The following is a 25,964-nucleotide window of genomic DNA, read 5'->3' as shown; positions in this document are numbered from 1 at the left end:
AGGGAAAAATGACTGGTATAGCACTGTTTACATATAGTTAAGGGTGCATGTAGAGACAGCTGCGTACTAGAGAGAGAGAGAGAGAGAGAGAGAGAGAGAGAGAGAGAGAGAGAGAGAGAGAGAGAGAGAGAGATAAGACCAACTCACACTACATACTTAAAGACACGCAGATTTACAAGTGTTTTATTAAATTCTTTAAAATCTGATGAAACTAAGACTTATTTATTAAGGTTAGGTCTCTCTCTCTCTCTCTCTCTCTCTCTCTCTCTCTCAGGTCTTTAGGGGGGGAAGGGAGAGCTGGGAGAGTGGGAGAGGGACAAGAGTATCGACCGCCACGTACACTCCGACCACACCCCTAGTTCTACCTCTCCCTTGCTCTCCCTCTCTCCCTCTCTCTCTCTCTCTCTCTCTCTCTCTCTCTCTCTCTCTCTCTACCTGATTCCAACACTGCCACCACTCGTGTTACTAACCCTGACTGCTCTCTCTCTCTCTCTCTCTCTCTCTCTCTCTCTCTCTCTCTCTCTCTCTCTCTCTCTCTCTCTCTCTCTCTCAACCTGACTCATATTTACCTGTATCAAATGGTCATGCTTTTCACCACTACACCACTACTACTACTACTACCACTACCACTACTACTACTACTACTACTACTACTACTACTGCACCACTACTACTACCACCACCACCACCACTACCACCACCACCACTACTACCACCACTACCACCACTGCCACTACCACCACCACCACCACCACCACCACCACCACCACCACCACACACCACCACCACTGCCACCACCACCACCACCACCACCACCACTGCCACCACTGCTGCCACCACTGCTGCTACCACCACCTGCACCACCACCACTGCACCACCACTGCTACCACCACTGCCACCACCACTGCCACCATTGTTGCTACTACTACTACTACTACCTACTACTATCACCACCACCATCACCACCACCACCACCACTACCTCATAATGTAGATAACAGGCACGCACTTTGAAATTCCGTTACTTTATTTTTCTGTCTCTCACGTCCAACACTCATCACACACACACACACACACACACACACACACACACACACACACACACACACACACACACACACACACACACACACACACACACACTCCCTACTCAGGTGTACTTGTTATTCATGGGCCTCCACCTGTTCACGATTCCACCTTCATTAAATTAGTCTGCGTGCATTATTCATTACATAACTCACGTGGAGATAACTCTGCTGTACTCCGCCGCCACTCCACCTGAACTCAATATGAACAGGAAATAAAGAGTGTTAGATTTCCTTTGAGTGGTAGTTAGGTTGCTTTTGTGGTTTACAGTTAGTCTTTTATTATTTTTTTTTTTAGGTGGATTGTGTAAAAAAAAAGACAGGTTTGTTAGTGCATTTCTTAAGGTTCGTGTTCTGGAAATACAGTTAGCAAGTCTCCTTTTCGTTTTTTATTTATACCATGTGGACTTTTCGTGGGAATTTGTAGGCTAAAGGGGATGCATTTTGGGGTACCTCCTATCTTAAAGCTCACCCGCTAGGAAACCGTTGCCCCAAGTGAGGAAGCCCAACCTACACTCGGACCATGGACAGGATTCAACCTCGTTTGCTTGGAGATCCCTCGGACCCCAAAGCACGCATGGTTTCACTTTATCTTCATTTTTCCTCTCATTTAAACAACTAAGGCGGTGTTATTTAATAGAAAATGTTAATATATACACAAAAAATAACAAATGAAGCGATAAAATAAATACCTGTTTAATTTCCAGAATGTTTCCAAGGTTACTTTTGGAAAACATAATAAAAATACAGTTGGGATTTTTATTTTTCCTGAATTTTTTTTCCTTCACTTTCTTCCATGAGCAGAGACATTAAACACCTGTCGATCTCAAAGTATTTCTGGCGGAACTTTTCTCTAATATTCATATAGTTACTTCACTTGGGAAAGGCAAATAGTAAGCCGTTTTGTTTCCCTTAATTTTCTTTTTGTTCCTTTGTTCTCAGTTCCTTCCCTTATGCATGAAATCAAGATAGTCTATGAATATTTAAAGGCTAGTGGGCACATTAGAATATTTTGATTATCTTATTGTATATCTTATCACTTTCATTATCTTTAGGAGTTTTCATATATTTTAATGCTTATGAGTTTTCAGAGATTATCTTATTGTTTATCTTATCACTTTCATGAACTTTAGAGTTTTCTTATATTTTAATGCTTATGAGTTTTCAGATATTTTAGTGCATTTCATAAACTCGATTAGCATAATATATTCATACCTTATCTCTCAGCAATTCTAGACTATTAAATGCATTAGAATAACTTGATCAACAAAAACATTAATTCTGTATGGACTTTCAAGTATTTTCTAGTATTTTCAGGTATTCCGAGGTGTTTTCAAAGGTTTATTAACATTATATATTCATAGGTTCTCATTGAATAACTCCTGGCAATTAAAATGATTAAAATAAAGCTATTATACATGAAATTCAATCAATTCTTAATACAAATGCGAAAAGATGACTTAAGATTATGGTGAAAAAGGAAGACAAAGACAATTTCTCTTCTCTGCTCCTCGTGACATAGTCTTAACAAATTTCTAACTAATTCCTAGACACTCATAGATAATCATTCAAAACCTCTATAACAATTCTTAACACAAATTTGGAGGAACGACTAACATTATGGCGAAAAAGGAAGAAAAACAAATATTCCTCCCTGTTTTTCGTGTCTTACAAATTCTAACGCATTTCCTTAACCAGACAAATTTAGAACACTCATAGCTTACCATTCGAAAATTCTAGACCATCAATTTTTTAACACAAATGCGAGCAAACGATTAAGATTAAGGCTATAAAAGAAGAAACAACACAGTTTTCTCCTCTGCTTCTCGTGACTGTCTTACAAAATCTGAAGGTATTTCAAAGTAAATACACATCGCTAATCATTTAAATATTCTAGACCATCAAATCTTAACACAAACGCAAGGAAACGAGTAGAATTATGGCGAAAAAGGAAGAAAAACAAATATTAATCCCTCTATTTCGTAGCTAACAAATTCTGACGTTTTTCCCTAAACCAGACAAGCTAAAAACACTTATAGCTAATCATTAAAAATTCTAGAACATCAAATATTAACAAAAATGAAAGCAAACGAATAAGATTATGGAGAAAAGGAAGAAATAACAGTTTTATTCTCTGCTTCTCGTGACAGTCTTCAAATCTCAAAGTATTTCGTAGAAGTACATAGATAATGATTTAAATATTCTAGACCTTCAAATCTTAACAAAACTGGGAATAAACGACTAAGATTATGGCAAAGAAGAAGAAATAACACGGTTTTCTTCTCTGCTTCTTGTGACAGTCTTACAAATCTTAAAGTATCTCATAGACATACATAGGTAATGATTAAAATATTCTAACCATCAAATCTTAACAAAAATAGGAGCAAACGACTAAGATTATGGCGAAAAACGGAGAAATAGCACAAATTTTTCTTACCTGCTTCAAGTGAAAGTTTTACAAATCTCAAAGTATTTCGTAGACATACATAGATAATGATTTAAATATTCTAAACCACCAATTCTTAACAAAAATGAGAGTAAACGACTAAAATTATGGCGAAAAAGGGAGAAATAGCACAAATTTTCTTATCTGCTTCTAGTAAAAGTCCTACAAATGTTCGCTTTTTCTAAACCTGACAAGCTAGAAAAGAATTATGTCTAATCATTCAAAAACTCTAGACCATCAAATCTTAACACGATCGCGAGGAAATGATTAAAATTATGGTAAAATAGGAAAAAATACGACAAATATTCTTTCTTCTTGCTCGTGACACAGTCCAACACGCTCGCCACGATTCTGAATGGCCCGCGTATCGATTTCCAGTTGTGCAGATATATCGAACATCCGCCTGTAATACGACTTCATTGATTGGCTTGCCGGGAATTACGTCACTCCAACCGCTTCCCCTGATTGGTGGAATGTTTGGCGGGGGATTGTGTGGCGAAAACTGTGGTGGTGATGGTATTTGAGGTTGTGATGATGCTGGTGATAAGGAGGAGGAAGAGAAAGACGAGAAGGAGAAAGGTGATGATCTTAATAATGGTGATGAGTGTGATGGTGATGTGTGATGATGATGATAATAATGATGATGATGATGAGAAGGAGGACGGAGAAATCAGAAAAAATAAAGAAGAAAAATAAATAATTCAATAATAACGATGATATAATAAGACAAACTGACTAGAGAGAGAGAGAGAGAGAGAGAGAGAGAGAGACTCCACCCTTACCCCTCAAAACATCTCATTAAAAATTCACGCTTTTGCTCACTCGCGAATGTTGACTGGCGAAGTTTACAGGTATATTCTCTCTCTCTCTCTCTCTCTCTCTCTCTCTCTCTCTCTCTCTCTCTCTCTCTCTCTGTTCGTATATGTGTCACCTTTCGTTTTGTTGTTATTTTGTATGGTAAATATGTGACTTTGTGTGTGTGTGTGTGTGTGTGTGTGTGTGTGTGTGTGTGTGTGTGTGTGTTTCACTGTTTCACTGTTTGATCTGCTGCAGTTTCTGACGAGACAGCCAGACGTTACCCTACGGAACGAGCTCACAGCTCATTATTTCCGATCTTCGGATAGGCCTGAGACCAGGCACACACCACACACCGGGACAACAAGGTCACAACTCCTCGATTTACATCCCGTACCTACTCACTGCTAGGTGAACAGGGGCTACACGTGAAAGGAGACACACCCAAATATCTCCACCCGGCCGGGGAATCGAACCCCGGTCTTCTGGCTTGTGAAGTCAGCACTCTAACCACTGAGCTACTGTGTGTGTGTGTGTGTGTGTGTGTGTGTGTGTGTGTGTGTGTGTGTGTGTGTGTGTGTGTGTGTGTGTGTCTGTGTGTGTGTGTGTGCCCTAAATCTTAATACATATAAAACACTCATGCTTAGTATTAAAACCCTTACTGAAATATAGCTTTAGCATTTACTGTAGTACGTCTCTATTACTTAAATGTCCTGTAGTGTGTAAGTAAAGTAGAGCAATGCATCCTGTAGTGAAAATAATATGTATGTATCATAATGTTTACGTGAATGTGTACATGTGCGTGGTAGTGTAGTGAAGTCTCCTATATGGACACGAGGAAGCCACAAGAGCCGCTTCAGGTGTGTAGGTGTTCAGGTGTGGTGCTGGCGGGGGTTCACCTGTGCTGCCCACCTGTCTGGCTACACATGCTGCTGGTGCAAGGGAAATTGCAGGGAAGTTAGGCCTATACGTGGCTATCACTTTATTTTTTCTGGTGTGAATGATGTTAATGCTGCTATAACTAATGATGATAATAATGATGAGGATAACAATAACAATAATAATGATAATAACAATGATAATAAAATAAGAATAAAACAGCCCTTCCACTCTAATTATATAAGAAAACTTTATGTAAACGAAATCTAACTTCACAAAATAAGATAAGGAACAAAATTACACTTAATAGATAAAAAAAAAAAATGGCACAGAATTTTTTTATAATGACGAAATCATACCAAAAGTTTCCACTGAATATAAAAAAATGCACCAACAAAAATAATATTAACCTTAAAAAAACAATACCAATGATGAAAGAAAATATATACTAATACTTTAAAAAATATTACTAAATAAAAAAATAAACGATATTCTACTTTAAAACTAACACCAGAGACGAAAAAGAAAGAGAAAACGAAACAGCACAGGTGAATCCATGGCAATTCAGGTGAGTGCGTGATTCCCAGGTGAGTGCGACAGGTGGCCAGGTGTGTGAAGGGAACGAAGGGGAATGGAGCCCCCCGCCCCCCTCTCTCTCTGCCCTCCCCCGTCCCTCAGGTGACCCTCCCATTAGCACCCACACACAGATGACACCTTGGCTAGCTCACACACGTAAGCACACCGTGGGAATAAGGTCATTAGCGTGGGAAAGATTATATAGGTGTCAGAGAAAACGCTTAGATCTATTTTTAATTTACCTAATACCCAGAATTTAATTTAGTACATAAAGAGGAAAAATTATGAGGCAACGTACCGCCTTTATAGTTCTTTCAAGGTAAATTTTCCAGTTTTCCAGTGGGTGGGGCCCGTAATTAGGTTTTATCAGAGGTACGGTGCCTTAATTACTGGCCATTAATTAAGATCCTCTCACCTGGAGTCAGAGAGAGAGAGAGAGAGAGAGAGAGAGAGAGAGAGAGAGAGAGAGAGAGAGAGAGAGAGAGAGAGAGAGAGAGAGAGAGAGAGAGAGAGAGAGAGAGAGAGAGAGAGAGAGAGAGAGAGAGAGAGAGAGAGAGAGAGAGAGAGAGAGAGAGAGAGAGAGAGAGAGAGAGAGAGAGAGAGAGAGAGAGAGAGAGAGAGAGAGAGAGAGAGAGAGAGAGAGAGAGAGAGAGAGAGAGAGAGAGAGAGAGAGAGAGAGAGAGAGAGAGAGAGAGAGAGAGAGAGAGAGAGAGAGAGAGAGAGAGAGAGAGAGAGAGAGAGAGAGAGAGGGGGGGGGGAAGGGGGGGAAAGACGAAGGAAGTAGGGTGGAAAAATTAGATGCGGTATAGAGAAATGGGTGTTGAGGGATAGTTGAGATTACGCGCACACACACACACACACACACACACACACACACACACACACACACACACACACACACACACACACAAACACACGAACATATACTATACAGTAATAATGATGACATTAATAACAATAAATGACAATAATAATAATAATAATAATAATAATAATAATAATAATAATAATAATAATAATAATAATAATAATAATAATAATAATAATAATAATAATAAAAATAATAATAATAATAATAATAATAATAATAATAATAATAATAATAATAATGATAAAAATGGTAATAACAATGATAATAACAATAATAATATTAATGATGATAATAACAATAATAATAATAATAATAATGATAACAATAAACTAACATTGAAGCCTAAAGAGAAAGTAACATTCCTGTATAGAGCACTAACTGACACACACACACACACACACACACACACACACACACACACACACACACACACACACACACACACACACACACGAGGGTCTGAGGATGAAAAAGAAAGAATAATTGTAAAAGAAAAACCCACCAACCACCACACAGCATGATCACACGTACAGTTGTTTTCCATGACACAGATAGACAGAAAGACATACACGCACATTGCACCTAGTTGTAGGCTCAAGGAACTAACGTGGAACCTTCTCTCTCTCTCTTCTAAGGTCGAAGGGCGGTCTTTGGGAGGGAGGACATCACACGAGGACGCGCGAGGGACGGCTCTTCCTTCGTTCCCTTCTCCACCAATAGTCTCCACCACCACCACCACCACCACCACAACAACAACTACCACCACCTCCACCACCTCCTCCACCCTCACCACCATCACCTTCATACTCCCGTCAAGCTTTACCTGACGCTGTGTTAGGCGGACTCGTCGAGGGCTAAAGGAGATGTAGTGTTGTGTATCGCAGTGTTGTTTCGCTTCCCTGTGCGGTGTGAGGCACCTTCGAGTGTGTGAAGGCTGAGGCTGGGTTACTAGTTGCTTGTGAGTCTTTGGTTGCTTCCTAGAAAGCGTGAGCGTGTGTTTGTTTGCTGGTGTTGTTTCAGTGTCACGCAGACTCAAGCTAAGGTTCGCGCCACGTGCGTCTCCACAACAACCAGGCCGCCACTCCAGCATTGTGTCACCACCATTCCGCCAAGCTCCGCCAAGCCAATCCTGCCTCGTGTGCTGAGTGACTCCAGGCTTCCACTCCCACACACCCTGTGCTCCCCCCCCTGCTTCCCTCTTCGCCAGTCGCCTCTTGATCTGGAGCCGTAATCTGGAGGACCCTCCACGCTCTCAGACGAGTGTACTCCACGCTGCGCGCTCTCATTACTAAACAAAACCTAAGCTAAGCCAAGGCGGATCGGTGAACCTTCAATAAAAGAAGAAGGAGCAGGGAGCAGATTTCACTGCAGCTCACGTCACGGCGGTGCGATAAGGCATGATCGGGAGGGAGAGTCGGGGCCCAGCCAGGTGGTAGACCCGCCCGCCCTGCCCCGCCCCCGCCCCGCCCCACCCCTCCACGTCGCGAAAGCCTAGCATGTCCCAGACCACCACCTAAAAGAGTAACCGTCGCCCCATCCAATCTCAACACAGCCAAACCACCACTTCCACCGCTGTCACCACCCCCACCACCACCACCACCATGCCGGTGCCAGACTCCGTGAGGAACCTGGTGGTGCCAGGCGTAAACCTGAGCCTGCAGGAGATCTGGGACGCGCTGTACGAATGCATGAAGGAGCCGCGCGTGCAGCGGAAAATTGTGCTGGTGATCGTGAGCATCGCGCTGCTGCTGGACAACATGCTGTACATGGTGATCGTGCCCATCATCCCGGACTACTTGCGCAAGATAGGCGCATGGCACACGCACAAAGAGGGCGGCAACGTGGTGCACTACAACGAGACGCACATCACCTACAAGACCAACGAGACGGGCAACTACACCATCACTGACCTCATCGACAAGACCAAATGGATCAACCAAGTCACCAAGTATGAGAACGAGGACGAGGCCATCGGCGTGCTGTTCGCCTCCAAAGCGCTCATCCAACTGATGGTGAACCCCATCTCCGGCACCGTCATCGACAGGGTCGGCTACGACATTCCCATGACCTTCGGCCTCATCATCATGTTTTTCTCCACTGCGATCTTCGCCTGTGGCCGCTCCTACGGCGTGCTGTTCTTCGCCCGCAGCCTGCAGGGCGTAGGCTCCGCCTTCGCCGACACCTCAGGCCTCGCTATGATCGCCGACACCTATACGGAGGAGTCTGAGCGCACCAAGGCGCTGGGCATCGCGCTGGCCTTCATATCCTTTGGTTGTCTGGTAGCGCCGCCCTTCGGTGGCACGCTGTACCAGCTGGCCGGGAAGGAAGTACCCTTCATCATCCTGGCCTTCGTGTCGCTGTTCGATGCCTTGATGCTGCGCCTGGTAATGCGGCCCATCAAGGACCAGAAGAAGGAGACAGGCAAGGAGCATCTGAAGGGCACACCCATCTACAGGCTGTTCATGGACCCGTACATCCTGTGCTGCGCCGGGGCGCTCATGATGTCCAACGTGTCGTTGGCCTTCCTGGAGCCTACCATCAGCGTGTGGATGATGGACAGGATGGACGTGGAAGAGTGGCAGCAGGGCATGATCTGGCTGCCCTCCTTCTTCCCCCACGTGGCGGGCGTCGTGCTCACCGTCAAGCTGTCCCAGAAGTACCCTAACTACCAGTGGTTCATGGCGGCGTGCGGCCTGGCACTGGAGGGCGTCAGCTGCTTCTTCCTGCCCTTCGCCAACAACTATTGGGTGGTGATGATGCCCATCTGTACGATATGCTTCGGTATCGCGCTCATCGACACAGCGTTGCTGCCCACACTGGGCTACCTGGTGGACACGCGCTACGTCAGCGTGTACGGCTCCATCTACGCGATAGCAGACATCTCGTACTCCTTCGCCTATGCCTTCGGGCCGATGATCGCCGGTAGCTTAGTCACCACCATCGGCTTTTCTGCCCTCAATCTGGGTATCGCTTTCTCCAACCTGGCGTACTGCCCCATCCTCTACTCCCTCAGGCACGTGTACGACTACAAGCCCTTCGAGGAGGAGACGCTCGAGCAGCTCAACATTAACGTGGGCGACCCTCCCACCGGGGACTTCAAGACGTACACCATGCAGGAGGGCCAGCAAGTCCCTGGGGAGGGTGTAGACTACAGCAAGCTGTCTGGCGGCGCGCCTCAGGACTCCCAGGGAACCTACGAGGCCATGGAGATGCAGGTGACAGACTACAACAACCAGGGTGCCAACGGCCACGTCAGCGGCGAGAACAGGACGATCACCCAGCGTCAGGTGGACTACAACCCCTTCAGGCAGCAGCAGCAGCAGCAGCAGCCGCAGCAGGGCAGCTTCCACTATGACCAGTAACCTGCCAGCCCGCTATACCAAGCCGAGAGTGTAAATAGTGATGGACCATATGCAGAAATCAACTCTGACGTTATACTCGTTACGTAAACGCATGGCGAAGAATATTTTGAGTTTGTCTGTTGTAAATAGGAAAGTGTAGCGCAGCGTTGCGCTGCTCCCGGAGAGTCTGTGCCGCGTCTCCCTTTTTCCCTCACGTGTGACTGAAGGCCGCAGGAAGCTGTCGAGTGTGGGTTCCGCACGCCACCCACCACCCACGGCCTCGACTGCCCCGAGGTGGTGCGGCGGCGCGCGCACCGCGGCAACGACCACAATGATGATGATTACTGATGATGATTGATGATAATGATGATAATGATGATGATGATGATGAGAATAAGTAGTGATGACCGTTGCATGTCAGTCCTATATAACGCACTACGTATACAGTAGATATACATATATAGATATATTTTGTTTTGAAGGGCCGCTCTCTCCTGGCCACCTTGAGGCCGCCGCTCGGTAGTCCCTCCCGCTCCTGGGGTCGGTGTAGTCGGTGTAGTTTAGGTGTACATAGTTAGGATCTATTAATGAAAGCCGGGGACGCCGGTGCCCACGCCAGGCCGGGGGGCGAGCCGCACCTACGCCCACGCCATGTCCACACCGCCCACGCCACGCGCTCACGCCACGCGCCCACTGCTCAGCCGAGGCCGGGAAGGAAAGGAAAAGTCTTGAAGGAAAACACCCTATCCATTCACCAAAAGAGGTGATAATATATAAACAAAAAACAAGGTTGGGAAAACAATGCAGTAGAAACAAAATAAATTAGAACACAAGAATTATCTCCAAAATAATACTAAACATCACTACCCACCACCACCACCACCACCACCACCACCACCAGACGTAAACACGACAGACAAGAAAGAACCCGCAGTGTCATGTCCACAAATCATCCTCAGAATTCCACAAGCCCCCTTCCCCCTCAAAAAATAAATAAAAAACAAACGAACAAACATAGAATCAGATAGCTTTCAAGTGGCATTGACTAAAATAAATCAAATCTAACTTCCTCTTATGTCTTGGCGAAAAAAAACAACTGACAGATAAAAACACTGATCAGGTCAAGTTTTAAAGAGACAGGAATCAAACAGCCACATGTAAACCATAACACAAGTCACTCTGGACTCTATGGACTCACTTATGCTTGGAACAGTACGTAAAGACCACAAATAAGATAGATATAAAGAAGACACGTGTTTCAAAAGGCGCTGAGGTTAATACAGTCACGTGGATCAATTATTAATGACTTTTTGCTTCCTTAACTAGTAAAAATGTACGAATGAGATGAAAAATTTTGCTCAGGAAGAAAGATTAATTTTAAACATGAAAAATTGGCTCAAGAACGATAGAGAATAGTGAGAGGAGGATAAATAATGCATAGGGAAAGGAAAAACACCAAAATGTACAAAATAAAAAAGGTTATACTAGAGAATTGCTACCCAAAAGTAGAAAAGAAAGGCGCAAATAACACACAGTTCAAATAAAGGAGATTCATGCAGTAGCAGTAGATGTAAATGTAGTCATGAAGATGAGCCCAAAGTGAAGTATAGCAGCCCGTCTTAAATAAATAACAAATATGGTAAAAAATACCGTAAAATCAAGAAAACTGTCTTACAACACCAGAGACTCTAGAAAAGTGTCACAAAATAAAGAGGAATGTTAAAAAAATAGATGAAATTCACAAAAAATCATGAAAAAAAGCGCTCAGGCTAGTTCAATGTAAGAAAAATACCCCAAAGCAAAGAAATAAGCCTTAAAAATACCCTAAACTCCCTGAATAATACCCTAAAATAAAGAAACAGCCCTAAAATACCCTAAAATATACCCTAAAGTAAAGAAACTGAATATAAAAGCAGCCTCAAATATCCCAAATAAAAACAAAATAAAGAGGTAAGCCCAAATGCCCTACAGATAGCCCAACGTCCTGCAAGATAAGCCCAGTGAGGAGTCCCCGGCTCGGCGTGGCGTTACTCGGCCCTCCCTGGTCTTAGCCCATCACAAAGCCGTCTGCACGCTGTTATGGTAGTAATCTCACGAATCACTCTAGACTAGAACGTTTTTATCATTTGTTTCTCCTGCGTTAGTTCACGTGTCTGCGTCTCACTTAAGGGTACATATGCTAGTGTGAGATTTAAGGGACCACTTTATCTTTAAGTGTTTTTTTTTTTAAAGCTGTTATTTTATTATTTTTGTATTTTTTGTGAGTTTGGGATTGCGTCAAGGTTTTTCATATACGTTTTTTTTTTATTTAAGTTGTGCGAGTTTTTTTTTTATTATTTTCTTGGTTACTTGATTTTTTTTTCCTTTTTTATGTGAGCACTTATTTTTTTTCTTTCATAGGTGCGTTCCAGCGAGCAGCTAGCCAGTGAGCCTTAAGTTGGGTGCTAGACATACGAATCACCAGTTGTAGGGAAAGTGACACACACACACACACACACACACACACACACACACACACACACACACACACACACACACACACACACACACACACTAATCATCACTTAACTACCACAAATAAATTACTTTTTTTTTTTTGACAATTCAATTACTATATCATTACATAGCCACAAACAAAACACACATACACACACACACACACACACACACACACACACACACACACACACACACACACACACACACACACACACACACACATATACATACACAGCTTCCTGTCAACTGGCTGGTCAATTCACAAGGTCATTTCAGTCTATATTCCAAAAAAGTAATAAAAATACCATGAATTCCCTTTAATCTGACCATTTACAAAAGACACCCATTAAAATCCACGTTTTCTACTAATTCGGCATTACTGACGTGACCTTGAGAGGCTGAGAACCATGGGAAGATTTTAAAAGTCCAAAAAAACAATAAGAAAATAAAGAAAACAACAATGAAAACAGAAAAAAACATATATACTGATGTTTTCCAATGACCAAATGTTTTCCATTAAAAATAATTCAAGGATTGCTGAAAGAAAATGGACGATTAATCTTTCCTACACTTGGCCTCAGTTGGTACATGATTTTCCGTTTTCTTTCAATGCATTTTTTGAAACTGAGGTGAGGAGGAAAAAAAGAATAGACGCACAAAGTTTCCCTATTCGAATCTGCATCAACTGAAGTGAATGAGAAAGGAAAACGAGGCAAATATAAAAAAAACCCCTCAAAATACACAAAATCATCCAACCATTAGAGAAACGAACGGGAAAAGAGAAAAAGAAATAAAAATAAACTAATAAATATTCATCAGCTTCTTTTCACCTGCGCTCGACGGAAGGACTCAACAGAAAACGGGATGTGAGAAGGATACATTTTCTTTGATTTCCGTTTGATGATGAAAAGCTTCGTGTTGGAATCTCGTGTCTAATCTTTCATTCATTTTGTGTCTTTCACGCGTATGATGTAGAGTGAATCTTGTTCTCTTCCGATCTTACGATTAGTGTAGACCTCTCTCTCTTTCTCTCTCTCTCTCTCTCTCTCTCTCTCTCTCTCTCTCTCTCTCTCTCTCTCTCTCTCTCTCTCTTTGAATGCAGTGGAAAAAGCCTTAATATACTTCGTGAGATTTAACTTCTCTTTAGTCTTACATGATGGCTATGCAATAAATAACACACACACACACACACACACACACACACACACACACACACACACACACACACACACACACACACGGTAGAAACATTTTTTTCCCTTCAGTTCTCGTGAGTCACAAAATTTTCCTCAATTGTCATTCGAAACAAACAAAAAATATACAATTCAATTTCGGAATGTTGTTTTTCATTATTTATCGTTCTAGTAATTGAATTTAGTCATGGGATAGAAATTTATTTATTTATTTTTTTTTTGCTTCTCTTCTGAATTCAATCGTAAAACAAAAACCATAAGCAAAACAAGGCAATAAGTGAAATTAATCTGCTCAATATTACTTAATTTGAACACTACTAGCACTCCTAAAACTAGTGAAACATTGACACCACACACACACACACACACACACACACACACACACACACACACACACACACCGCCTCCTCCTCATTGCTTCACCTCCAATTATCTTCTTTTACTCCATATCTTACTCCTATTCCTCCTATTACTCATTCAACAATTATCTATTTCTCCTACTTCTATTCCTCCTCCTCCTCCTCCTCCTCCATCTCCTCGGACAAGCAAAGACACACCCCGACTCTCTCCCTCTCACCCTCTTCCTCTCTCTCTTCCTCTTTATCTCTCCCAAACTCTGTCTTTCCTCTCTCTCTTTCGGGGTGTGTGTGGAGGCGGCCGCGTCCCTCCCTTCGCTACCACTGTGATCATGAACGCCCCGTGATGTCAGCTACCCACTAAGAGGTCATGAGAGAAGTCTGATGAATCTACACCCCCGCATTGTGACACTCCCAGCTTCCTTGACCAGCGTGTAGGAGGCCAAGGAAGTGTGATGTACCTATACCTGCCCACACCTGTTGATCCTCTCCTCCTACACTTAATGAGGGAGTCCTGAGTCACCTGGTACATTCACGTCTTGTAATTCACGTCTTGTTCACTCACATATACAGGCACCTCACGTCTCTCTCTCTCTCTCTCTCTCTCTCTCTCTCTCTCTCTCTCTCTCTCTCTCTCTCTCTCTCTCTCTCTCTCTCTCTCTCTCTCTCTCTCTCTCTCTCTCTCTACTCTCGCTCCCTCTTTCTCTTTATCTTCGCTTGTCACCTACCCAGATTCAAACACCCGGAGTATCCTGTAAAACACGTGCTTGGCGAGGCATAACCAGACACGGCAATGTGTGTCTGCCAAGTTACATGCACAGGTGTTAAGTTATTACGGTGTTTCTACTTACGGTGCACCTTTAAACTGTACCGTGCCCAGGGTGAAGCGTCCGCGCCACTCTCACCCTACGCCCCGGCTCAGCGTGCCATATAGGTTATAAAGTAGTGCTTAGGTAACCCTGTCCTTCCCGTCCTTCCCCTGCCTGTCTGTCTGTCTGTCTGTCTGTCTGTCTGTCTAATCTGTATCATTCACCCTATCTGTCTTAAACCCCATCCTTACTCATCCTTATCCCTGTCTAGCTTCCACCGTGAGCCTTCTGTCTATCTCTGTCTTTTTCCTTGTCGCGTCCTCGCTTTCTGTCTGGCTATTCTCTCCTTCTGTCTTTCCCCCCTCCCCCCCTCTCTCTCTCTCTTTCTCTCTCTCTGTCTGGCTCTCGGTCTAGTCCCAGCGTTCCTCTTCCCGTGTGATTGTTGATCCCTAGAATTATGACTCTTAGAGACGGTGTGCATAAGAGTGAGTTTGAGACATCTTGTTAACTCTGATGGTAGTGTGTGTAGTGTAGTGAGTGCAGCTCGTGAAGGCAGACTATTCCAGTGTCTTGTAAATCAGTCAAGTAATGTAAACACTTATAAACAAGTGTGAACATGATCTACGTGAAGGAAGCGGGAAGAACCATCGGAAAAATGAGGCACACTCGAAAAATTAGTGAATAAGAACATTCTGGATCCATTATGACGTAGAAATGCCCAACCCTTATAAAACAAAAGTAAATTTGAATCTTCCTGTGAGTTAACTGGGTTTATAATGACGTAGAAATGTTAAAAATGTATCAGATAGAAGCTAAAAATGATGAGTTTTGAGTGATTAAGTTTTTATATGGCTTCATAAAGACGAGAAAATGTTTGGCTTGTCTCAGAGGAAGGTAAACATGAGGTGGAAGTAGTCTGGCTTCATGACGTGCAAATGTTTAGCGTGTATCAACTAGACCTTACTCTTTTCTGTCCTGAGTAGCCGTACCATTAGTCGTACCATCTGTAGTACCATCTGTAGTACCATCTCTCCCTTACGTGGTTAACCGTATGAATCGTCATATCACTAACTGCTAAGGTCAGTCTCCAGATGACATGAGTTATATATACTTAGTGACGACCGCGTTCTCTCTCTCCGCTTGTAGGCGACTACGAGCCTTGTAGATAGTGTACATAGGGATGACCATGTTGTTGTTGTTGTTGTCATTATGCTTTTACAGTGATGTATATGTGATGTTGATCTCATTTTTTATATAAGGTGTCATTTTGTCCTCCTAATGATACTTCTCTCCCTCTCCCCTCTCACCTCTCCCCTCTCCCTCTCTCCATTCCTCCCTCTCCTTTATCTAAACTATGGTTCCAAAATGTTATAATGGCGTTAATGAAATGTTCAGATATTTATGGCGCCTGGTGGCCCTTTAAGAGTAATACTACGTAATGTTAACTATTTCGTGACCCCTCGGGAGCATTTCGAGTCTTTAAGGTGATCGGTAGCGATGTCAGTCAGTCAGCACCGCGGTGATGTCACCGGCAGGCGGCGCGTCCCCAAGCGAGACAGCCGCGACCCCCAGTGACCCTCCGCGCAGCACGGACCCCTGGGCGTCACTTTCACGCTCCAACACGACCTCATTAACTTCCTACCCATGGCGGTGACGCGAGGCCAACGTGACCCAATAACACCAGTGACACGTGACCTGGCCAGACACAGGTCATGGAAGTCGCCGCGGGCTGGACACAACCCTGATGGATTATGAACACAGGGAAGCTGCAACAAGCCATCAGGCCAACACGTGGGGGTCCCTGTGTGACGCACCCTGAAGGTCACGGCAGTCAGGATCACCCAGGACATAGCGAGATGATGAGGAGGTGATAGCAAGGTGATACTGCTTGTACCGCTGCACCAGGCCTCCGTAGCGCCTGTATAGGGCCGACTCTCCCTCTCGCCCAGCTCGCCACTGCTTCAGGTCCACGCCGAGAAGTACAAGAGCCCCGCAGCGTGACTCTCCAGTGTGAGGTTCGCCCGTTGTGACGCACAGAACACATGCTGACAATGTGTCTCCTTTGTTTTCATGTAGTAAAACAGTAGCCGAGTTTACGTTCCATTTCGCCGTAAGGTAAGCTGAGGTTTTAATTAGCGGCAAGTGTTCCGCTGGGCCGCCCGGCGCCCAGGTGGCAGGAACACGGCCGCGGTTCTCTCGTAGGTAGGAAAGCCAAGCAGACCGGCGCGTGTCGATACACTTACGATCACGAGGCTTGTAGTTGTTTGTGTATTTGTGTAGATGTACCATGATATCTGTATCCAGGGGGGTGTAGCTCCCTCCTGCCCCCATATTTCCGATCATAGGGCTGGCACAGTGCATCTGATACTAGATAACGCTGCCTTGCACTCACTCGCCCCGCCCACCGGTCTGTCATTGGTTCTGGTTTGATGGAACTTGCCTTATCGAGCCAATGGGAGAGCGGTAGGCGTGGCTTGTAGGTTAAATTATACGAAGCCTTGATCATCTCGTCAAAACAATAATGAGTCAAGGTGTGATGACCATTTCCACGTAATGACGGAAATCTGGTTACACTCTATAGTAGAAGTACGTAAGTCATGGGATTCATATATCATATTTTTTGGTCTCCTTTTATCGAAATGTTGTGTTGATCGTAGCTGTGATATCTTGAAGCGAGGGAACGGTCGGCGGCAGTACAGTCAGTCAATCTGCTTGTCTGTCTGTCTGTTCGTCTGTCTGTCGCCTGTCAACACCTGCTCCCTGTCCTTTGTGGTGGAGAAAACTTGTACACTAACTTGTTTCATCACATCAAGAAGCTCTGCTAACTTGCACAAACACACACACACACACACACACACACACACACACACACACACACACAAGAAACCCCATTTTGAAATTATTCAAAGCAGAGAAACTTAAACTTATAAAGAATTTAAACGAAGAAATTAAACCCGCAAGAAATCTAGAAGTCTCAAGAAATTTTAATCTACAAGCAAAAAAAAAAAAAAAAAAAAAATCTGAATTCATGCCAAGAAAAAAAAAACATTACCACGATCACTAACAACAACTGACAACACGAGCCACCACAAAACACCACTAACCACCACAATAACCCTTCCTGTCCCTCCCCTCCACCTGCAGCCGCCCACCGTCCCCTCCCAGTGAACATTTGTCCTTCTCTCTCTCTTTCTCTCTCTCTTCCACAAGTCTGTCAACCACGTGGATCAAAAAAAGTTTATACAAATGGCAGAAAAGAACAAAAAAAATGAGAATGAAGCTTCAGATACTCACAGAAGCCCTGAGTCTCGAGTCTTTCAGCAACCACAAGGCAGAGACATCGGGGCACACTTGGCAATCCCCCTGAAAGATTTTGCAAAAGGTTCAAGGTTAAAAAAGATATAAATTCTCACGTTTCATAGCTAATCAAGAAGTGTACGTACGTAGGTGTGTTTTTGTAGCTTCTCCAGCAGTGCAGTCTCTACTTTGCGGTTGTTATCACCAAAGCAATAATTTTCTAAGGATTTCAAGAAGGTGACAGGGCAAATATACTCTACCAAGAAACTAAAGGGGGTTTTAAATTTGTTGCATATGTTTATGAAGAAATGAAGACAGAAAGAAATATTTATATGAAATGGTGTGTGTGTGTGTGTGTGTGTGTGTGTGTGTGTGTGTGTGTGTGTGTGTGTGTACGTTTAACTCTTTGTGAATATACATAGCAGTTAGATAACCAACCTCTCTTATCTGTGTTACTAGTGAGGATATGAATAAATAAACCAATAAACCAATAAATAAAACCAATGTAAAAGTATCGCTAACATTTCGTCTTTAGAAAGTTGTGATTGTTACACTGACAGGAATGAATAACGTAGAGGTAAGAGGAAGGTTGTGGCCTGAAGGTTAGGTGTTTCCAGCAGTCCTGCCCATACAGCTCACGTTAACAGACTGCCACAGGGGAATATCAGCCTTAGGGACACCGGGGACACTCCTTTCAGTGTTGCCAGACCTATAAGTGTCCGTATGGCAATAAAATAACCAGAGAATATCCACTGGCAACACTGCGCTTCATTCAAGACATTTAAAAGGCTCAAATGTGTCAGAGGCCGTTTAAAAGTCTTGCCTAACCTTGTGGATATGGACAAACCAGAATGCTATTAGGAGCAATTGTTATTATAATACTCTAAAAATCTCTCTTGGTGTGTGTTATAAAAAATATTTCCTTTTTTCCTTTCTTCCTGTTTCCTTTTCGACGTGTGTGTGTGTCTCGGCGCCTCGTCTCGTCTCGGGGCGCGGTGGTTCTCCCTCACTGTGCTACCTTTGTCCTCTCTTACGATCCGAGTAGATAGTTAAGGGACTGAGTGGAGCGTCTTGAAACAATAAACGGTGATGGTGTGTCTACTGTAACCCAAGTCTTTAATTCAATCCCTCACAGTGCTGGTCCTGGTTCTGTCACTTATAACCAATCCTTTCTACTAACTCAAGACTCTATTACTTATACTGTCAATCCTTTATACTGCCTCTGGATTCTATTACTGATACCGTCAATTTTCTATACTGGTACTGGATTCTGTCACTTATAGTCAACCTTAATGCTGGTGGAGTCGGGTTCTGTTACTTATACATGCACTGGTTTAAATTCTATGGCATTTAGGTTCTAAACACACACAAACATACACAATTACTTTACATATGTTCCTGCTTTATTCTCTATATTCTACTACTGTCATTTGATTAAGTGTATCATTTTTATTTCATCTATCTTTATACTTATTCTTCTGTCTGTCTATCTGTTTTTTTCTCCAGCTATCTGTCTATCTTATCCTGTCCTCCATCTGTCTATGCGTGTTCTTCCTCTCCCGTTCCCTCTACCTCTTCCTCTGCCCCCCTCCCTCTGCCCTATCCCCCTCTCTCTATCTAATCCAATATATGTGCTGTCTGTCTGCCTGTTTCTCCAGCTATCTGTGTATCTTATCTTATCGATTTCTCTATGCGTGTTGTCTGTCTCCTTTTCCCTCTCCCTCTCTCTCTCTCTCTCTCTCTCTCTCTCTCTCTCTCTCTCTCTCTCTCTCCAATCCTACAATGACCTTAGCCAGCTACCCACTCACCGGCCACCGTTCCCACGCCACCCACACCCTCAAGCCACGTGAAGACGAGATAATTTGAGCTTAACCAAAATATAATTAGTATGATGATGTGACCAAGTAACGAGGGGAACAGGTAAGTCTGGGAGAGAAGGGGAGAGGGAGAGGAAGAGGGAAATGGGGAGAGGGAAAGAGAGAGAGAGAGAGAGAGAGAGAGAGAGAGAGAGAGAGAGAGAGAGAGAGAGAGAGAGAATTTGACTAACTTTTACGTATGAAATGAGAACCAAAGAAAATAAGAAATAGAAAATGAAAAAAGGTGATAAAGAAAACGAAAAATGTAAAAAGAGACAAAAAACAATAAATATACGAATGAACAGCAAATAAACATCAATAAAAAGAAAAAATAATAAAAAAATGAAAGAAAAAAAGAAAAACATAACAAACATAATTTTTCAAGAGACATTCCAAAATTAATATTCCAGATTCTCAATTCAAAATACTTTTATTCAAGATTCCAACTTCCACATTTCAGAGTCACAATTCCAGTTCACTATTCCAGAAAATCATCCATTCATTATTCCACTAGCTATTCCAGAACCCATTCCAACTATTCCAGCTTCATTATTCCAGCCACGTCCCAGTTCACTATTCCAGCTTCAGTATTCCAGACACCTATTCCAACTATTCCAGGTTCACTATTCCAGACACACATTCCAACTATTCCAGGTTCACTATTCCAGACACGTCCCAGTTCACTATTCCAGGTTCACTATTCCAAGCACGATTCCAACCACTCATTCTCACCATTCCAACTTCAGTATTGCAGACAGTTCGCAGACACGATTCCAAATTTATCATTCCAGTCATTGGTTACAAGTCTCTCTCTCTCTCTCTCTCTCTCTCTCTCTCTCTCTCTCTCTCTCTCTCTCTCTCTCTCTCTCTCTCTCTCTCTCTCTCTCGATTCTCATCAAAGTGTTCCCTCCTTCTTTCTCCCTGCATTTCTCTCTCTCTCTCTCTCTCTCTCTCTCTCTCTCTCTCTCTCTCTCTCTCTCTCTCCTGCAGGTGAAAAGAGAGAGAGAGAGAGAGAGAGAGAGAGAGAGAGAGAGAGAGAGAGAGAGAGAGAGAGAGAGTCATTTCACATCCTAGACCTGATTGGTTGTTTGTCACCTGCCAAGATCTCTCTCTCTCTCTCTCTCTCTCTCTCTCTCTCTCTCTCTCTCTCTCTCTCTCTCTCTCTCTCTCTGGCATACAGACAGAGTAACGTACGCTATAGTCAAATGACAAAAGCAAAACATTTACGCAAAAGAGAGAGAGAGAGAGAGAGAGAGAGAGAGAGAGAGAGAGAGAGAGAGAGAGAGAGAGAGAGAGAGAGAGAGAGAGAGAGAGAGAGAGAGTCCTCATTAAATACAGTGAGAGATGAGGGAGTGACGCTCTCCCTCATGCATGAACAGCAGGAGGAGGAGGAGGAGGAGACGGAGAGAGAGAGAGAGAGAGAGAGAGAGAGAGAGAGAGAGAGAGAGAGAGAGAGAGAGAGAGAGAGAGAGAGAGAGAGAGAGAGATAAATGAAAGGGAAGAAAATATGATAGAAGGAGAGATGAGGTTCGTCGGAGAGAGAGAGAGAGAGAGAGAGAGAGAGAGAGAGAGAGAGAGAGAGAGAGAGAGAGAGAGAAGAGAAAGGAGATTAACGTAAAGGGGGAGAGAGAGAGAGAGAGAGAGAGAGAGAGAGAGAGAGAGAGAGAGAGAGAGAGAGAGAGAGAGAGAGAGAGAGTTGCATCCTGTCCTCATCTACATCCCTATTAACACACTTCCACACCCTCTCTGACACCCTAAACTTCGAATCTAAACTATTTTCTTTAATTTTCTATTTTTTCACCCTTCTTTCTATCCATTTGTGATTAGTACCTTACACTCTTCACCCTAAGACACTGCTACACCCTGCCATCCCTTGCCACACCCTATCACACTCTCACACACTTAGCTACACTCTTCCTAATCGTCTGACACTCCTTCACACTCATATATCCTCGTTAATACACCCTAAGACACCCTAGTACACACCCTGACACACCATAACACACCCTAACACATTTTAACACATCCTAACACTACCTAATATACTCTAACACACCCTAACACACACTAATACACCCTGACACACACTAATACACCCTAGCACACTTTGACACACCCTGACACACTCTAACACACAAATACACCCTGTCACACCCTGACACATCATAACTCACTTTAACACACCCTAACACCCCCTGACACACTCCAACATACCCTGACACACTCTAACACACCTTAACACACCCTAATATACCCTGACACACTCTAACACCCTAACACACATCAATACACTCTGACACACCCTGACACACCATAACACAGTTTTAAACCACCTCATACCATAACATAATCTTTTACTTACATATTTTCACACCCTTTCACACTTCCCTGCCTCGTCACACACCCTGCCACACCCTCCTTCACCCTTCTACACTCAGACACACGACTTAATCAACAAGATGCTAGACACAACATAAAGGTCGATATTCTCACTCGAATACTTAGAAAACAGACCTTAAGGGATACATGAAAAATATTATTCTCATTTTTTCTTTTTTTTAGGTAAATGGAAAAAAATATGGATGGGAAATAAGTTAGAGGAAAAAAATGCTATACCAGAAAGAGGTTTAAGTCGGAAACCTCACGTGTTACTGCCTGAATTTGGGTCTTATGGTATATCTCCCTCTTGCCCCGAACTCCTCATAGTAATATCACGATGACAGGTGTGAAATTGCTAGAGTATTCCTTCTACACCTCCGCCATATTGGATTTGGGTAGGGGGGAGGGGAGGTAAAGATGGGAAGGGGAAAGCTGCGAGGTGTCATCAAAATGCTATGTTTTGTTGTTGTTGTTGTTGTTGTTTTTTGTTGTTGTTGTGTTTGGTGATTTCTTCTTCTTCTTCTTCTTCTTCTTCTTCTTCTCCTCCCATTCCCATTTTTCTTCTTGAGAGAGAGAGAGAGAGAGAGAGAGAGAGAGAGAGAGAGAGAGAGAGAGAGAGAGAGAGAGAGAGAGAGAGAGAGAGAGAGACAGCGTTGTGTACACAAAGAAATAGACTCATGTGTGTGTGTGTGTGTGTGTGTGTGTGTGTGTGTGTGTGTGTGTGTGTGTGTGTGGTGGTGCCATAATGATCGCTTAATATCATTAGTATAGGACGCTTCTGGTGCCAGACACACTCATTCTCTCTCTCTCTCTCTCTCTCTCTCTCTCTCTCTCTCTCTCTCTCTCTCTCTCTCTCTCTCTCTCTCTCTCTCTCTCTCTCTCCACGTTTCAAAACTTCTTCCTAATCTTATCACATTTCTCTTTCGTCTTCTTCACGTCTATCGTCTCCTCCTCCTCCTCCTCCTCCTCCTTCTCCTCCTTCCTCCTCCTCCTCCTCCTCCTCCTCCCTCCTCCTCCTCCTCCTCCTCCTCCTCCTCCTTCTTTCTCTCCCTTCTGCCTTCCTCTCTTTTCTCCTATTTAATCTTTCCTTCCTCCTCCTCTCTCTCTCTCTCTCTCTCTCTCTCTCTCTCTCTCTCTCTCTCTCTCTCTCTCTCTCTCTCTCTCTCTCTCTCTCTATCTATCTATCTATCTAAAATGAGAGTAATTATCGCTATTTTCACCCTTATTATGGAAAGACAAAGAGACGACAATTCCTCTTCCTGCGCGAGTGAGAGGAAGAGGGAGAGGAAGAGGAGGAAGTGAGGGAGAGGGAGAGAGCGAGGATGAGGGAGAGGGGAGACAAAAGAGAGGGAAGGAAGAAAGAGGGAGGTGCGAAATGAAGCAAAAGAAATCTGAAGTGTGGAGAGAGAGAGAGAGAGAGAGAGAGAGAGAGAGAGAGAGAGAGAGAGAGAGAGAGAGAGAGAGAGAGAGAGAGAGAGATGTGTATTTCCTTCTCTATCATTCTTCCTCATCCCTTCTCCTTTATCCTCGTCTGCCTCTCTCTCTCTCTCTCTCTCTCTCTCTCTCTCTCTCAACCAGGAAATAAACCACTTTTGCCTCATCTACACACGCGCGTGTTGTGGTGATGTGGTTAAAACTGTGGTCAAATTTCTCTCTCTCTCTCTCTCTCTCTCTCTCTCTCTCTCTCTCTCTCTCTCTCTCTCTCTCTCTCTCTCTCTCTCTCTCTCTATAATTGGCAATCTTACTTTTGTGTGTGTGTGTGTGTGTGTGTGTGTGTGTGTGTGTGTGTGTGTGTGTGTGTGTGTGTGTGTGTGTGTTACTTCCTTATATATAAAAAATCTTAATTCAGATATATAAAAGTGCTTACGTGAAGCTAACTTTATCTTTCCTATCTCTTTTTCATTACTTTATCCCTTCTAGTCCTCCTCCTCCTCCTCCTCCTCCTCCTCCTTCTCTTTCAGACAGTTTCTTATCTCTCTTATCTCTCTCTTTAACGCCTCTATTCCTGCTCCTCCCAGTCACCCGTTCATCTCTTTAAACCTTTCTCAATCACCATTCACAACTTTCCTCCTGGTCCTCCTCCTCCTCCTCCTTCTTCTCAATTCATCTCACTCGGTAACGTTTCCTGTCACTTTCATTCTTTTCCTTCACAAACTCGTATCATTTTCTCATCCATACTCATGAAACTACGTCAGAGCATATATTAACTCTTTTATTTGTCCTTTTATGTTCCTTTCCTTTACAGTTATGATATTTTTTTACACCTGCACTCACAGTTTTTCACAAGACACTATTTTAATTTTTGTCTTGTCGTCCTGAGTTCCTTTTCTTTATAAAAACGTATTATTTCGGCATCCAAACTCGTCAAAGTATCTCAGAAATCACATCACCTGTCTTTCTTCTGTCACCTGATGTTCCTTCCCTTGACAAACTTGTATTATTCTCTCTCCCACGCACGTGAAAACCCTTCCTTAACATTTTTATTCACTTCACAAACCACCATTTCTTTAACACCAATACCCGTGAATATACGTTCTTCAGTTCTATCACATCAAAAATTCACATCATTTTCATATACTCACTCATGAAAAATTTCCCTTCATTTCTTTCTCTTGACAAACTGACAATATTTTCACACCAGCGTTTTTTTTATTCATGACAAGCTAGGATTTTTTTACATCTCCATTCATGAAAACTCTTCCTTTATTTATCTTCCTTGACAAACCACGATCATTTTCACACATAAACATATGAAAAAAGTCTCACTCAGTTATTTTTCTTCATAAACCACCATTATTTTTATATCCACATTCTTAAAAACTTCTCAATCAGAGTTTACTTTTCACAAACCACTCATGAAAAATCCTCCTTCATTTCATACCTTGACAGACCTGCGTTACTTAACACACACACACACACACACACACACACACACACACACTTATCACTCGATCACATCAGAACAAGTGTGAACAAGCATAAGTTTTTCCTGTATCTGAACAATTACTGAGCGCACAATACAGTATAGAAGAGGGTGAATAAAACATATCAGTAGATCACACATTATTTTGAAGAGGCAGTTTAAAGAGGGATGGTGGTGGTGGTGGTGGTGGTGGTGGTGGTGATGGTGGTGGTGGTGGTGGTGATAGAGTAGCGATTTGTAAGAGGCAGGAATATGTGGTACAGAGAGCTTTGTGAGAGTGATGGAGGAAGGGAGAGTGATGATGTAAGAGAGAGAGAGAGAGAGAGAGAGAGAGAGAGAGAGAGAGAGAGAGAGAGAGAGAGAGAGAGAGAGAGAGAGAGAGAGAGAGAGAGAGAGAGAGAGAGAGAGAGAGAGAGAGAGAGAGAGAGAATCACTAACTGAACACCACGACGTGAAACAAAATATAGCTTATACTAAACTAAAATCAAAACAAAAAAACTAAACTAAACACACTAAAACTTCTGAAAACCCAACGAAAAAAAAAAAAAAATTCACACCAAATAACGAAAAGAATTAAAGTAAGAAAATAAAAACAGGAAAATACAACAAAAAACGAGTGAGTCCATTTTTTAACAGTTTTGAGTCGTAATGTTCGCTGGA

The 25,964-nt window shown here is 43.1% G+C and overlaps 2 protein-coding genes and 1 long non-coding RNA gene across 3 annotated transcripts in view; 2 read left to right on the top strand and 1 right to left on the bottom strand.

Moving 5' to 3' along the window:
- The window catches only part of LOC123510419 (choline O-acetyltransferase-like), a 68,753-nt gene that overhangs the window by 6,288 nt on the left and 36,501 nt on the right, over positions 1 to 25,964 (top strand).
- LOC123510450 (vesicular acetylcholine transporter-like) lies at positions 8,253 to 10,340 on the top strand. Its single transcript, XM_045265641.1, has 2 exons — positions 8,253 to 10,009; positions 10,220 to 10,340. The coding sequence occupies exons 1-2, from the start codon at positions 8,253 to 8,255 to the stop codon at positions 10,338 to 10,340; spliced, it is 1,878 nt and encodes a 625-aa protein (XP_045121576.1).
- On the bottom strand, positions 12,487 to 14,168 carry LOC123510422. The gene is made up of 2 exons (XR_006676491.1): positions 14,035 to 14,168; positions 12,487 to 12,545 (listed from the first exon to the last, which is right to left on the bottom strand). It is a non-coding gene; the product is annotated as an uncharacterized LOC123510422 (long non-coding RNA).

The sequence above is a fragment of the Portunus trituberculatus genome, chromosome 29, assembly GCF_017591435.1.
Source record: "Portunus trituberculatus isolate SZX2019 chromosome 29, ASM1759143v1, whole genome shotgun sequence".
NCBI classification, from domain to species: domain Eukaryota; kingdom Metazoa; phylum Arthropoda; class Malacostraca; order Decapoda; family Portunidae; genus Portunus; species Portunus trituberculatus.
Note: the sequence above shows the minus strand (reverse complement) of the source record. Positions and strands in the feature narration are given on the sequence as shown.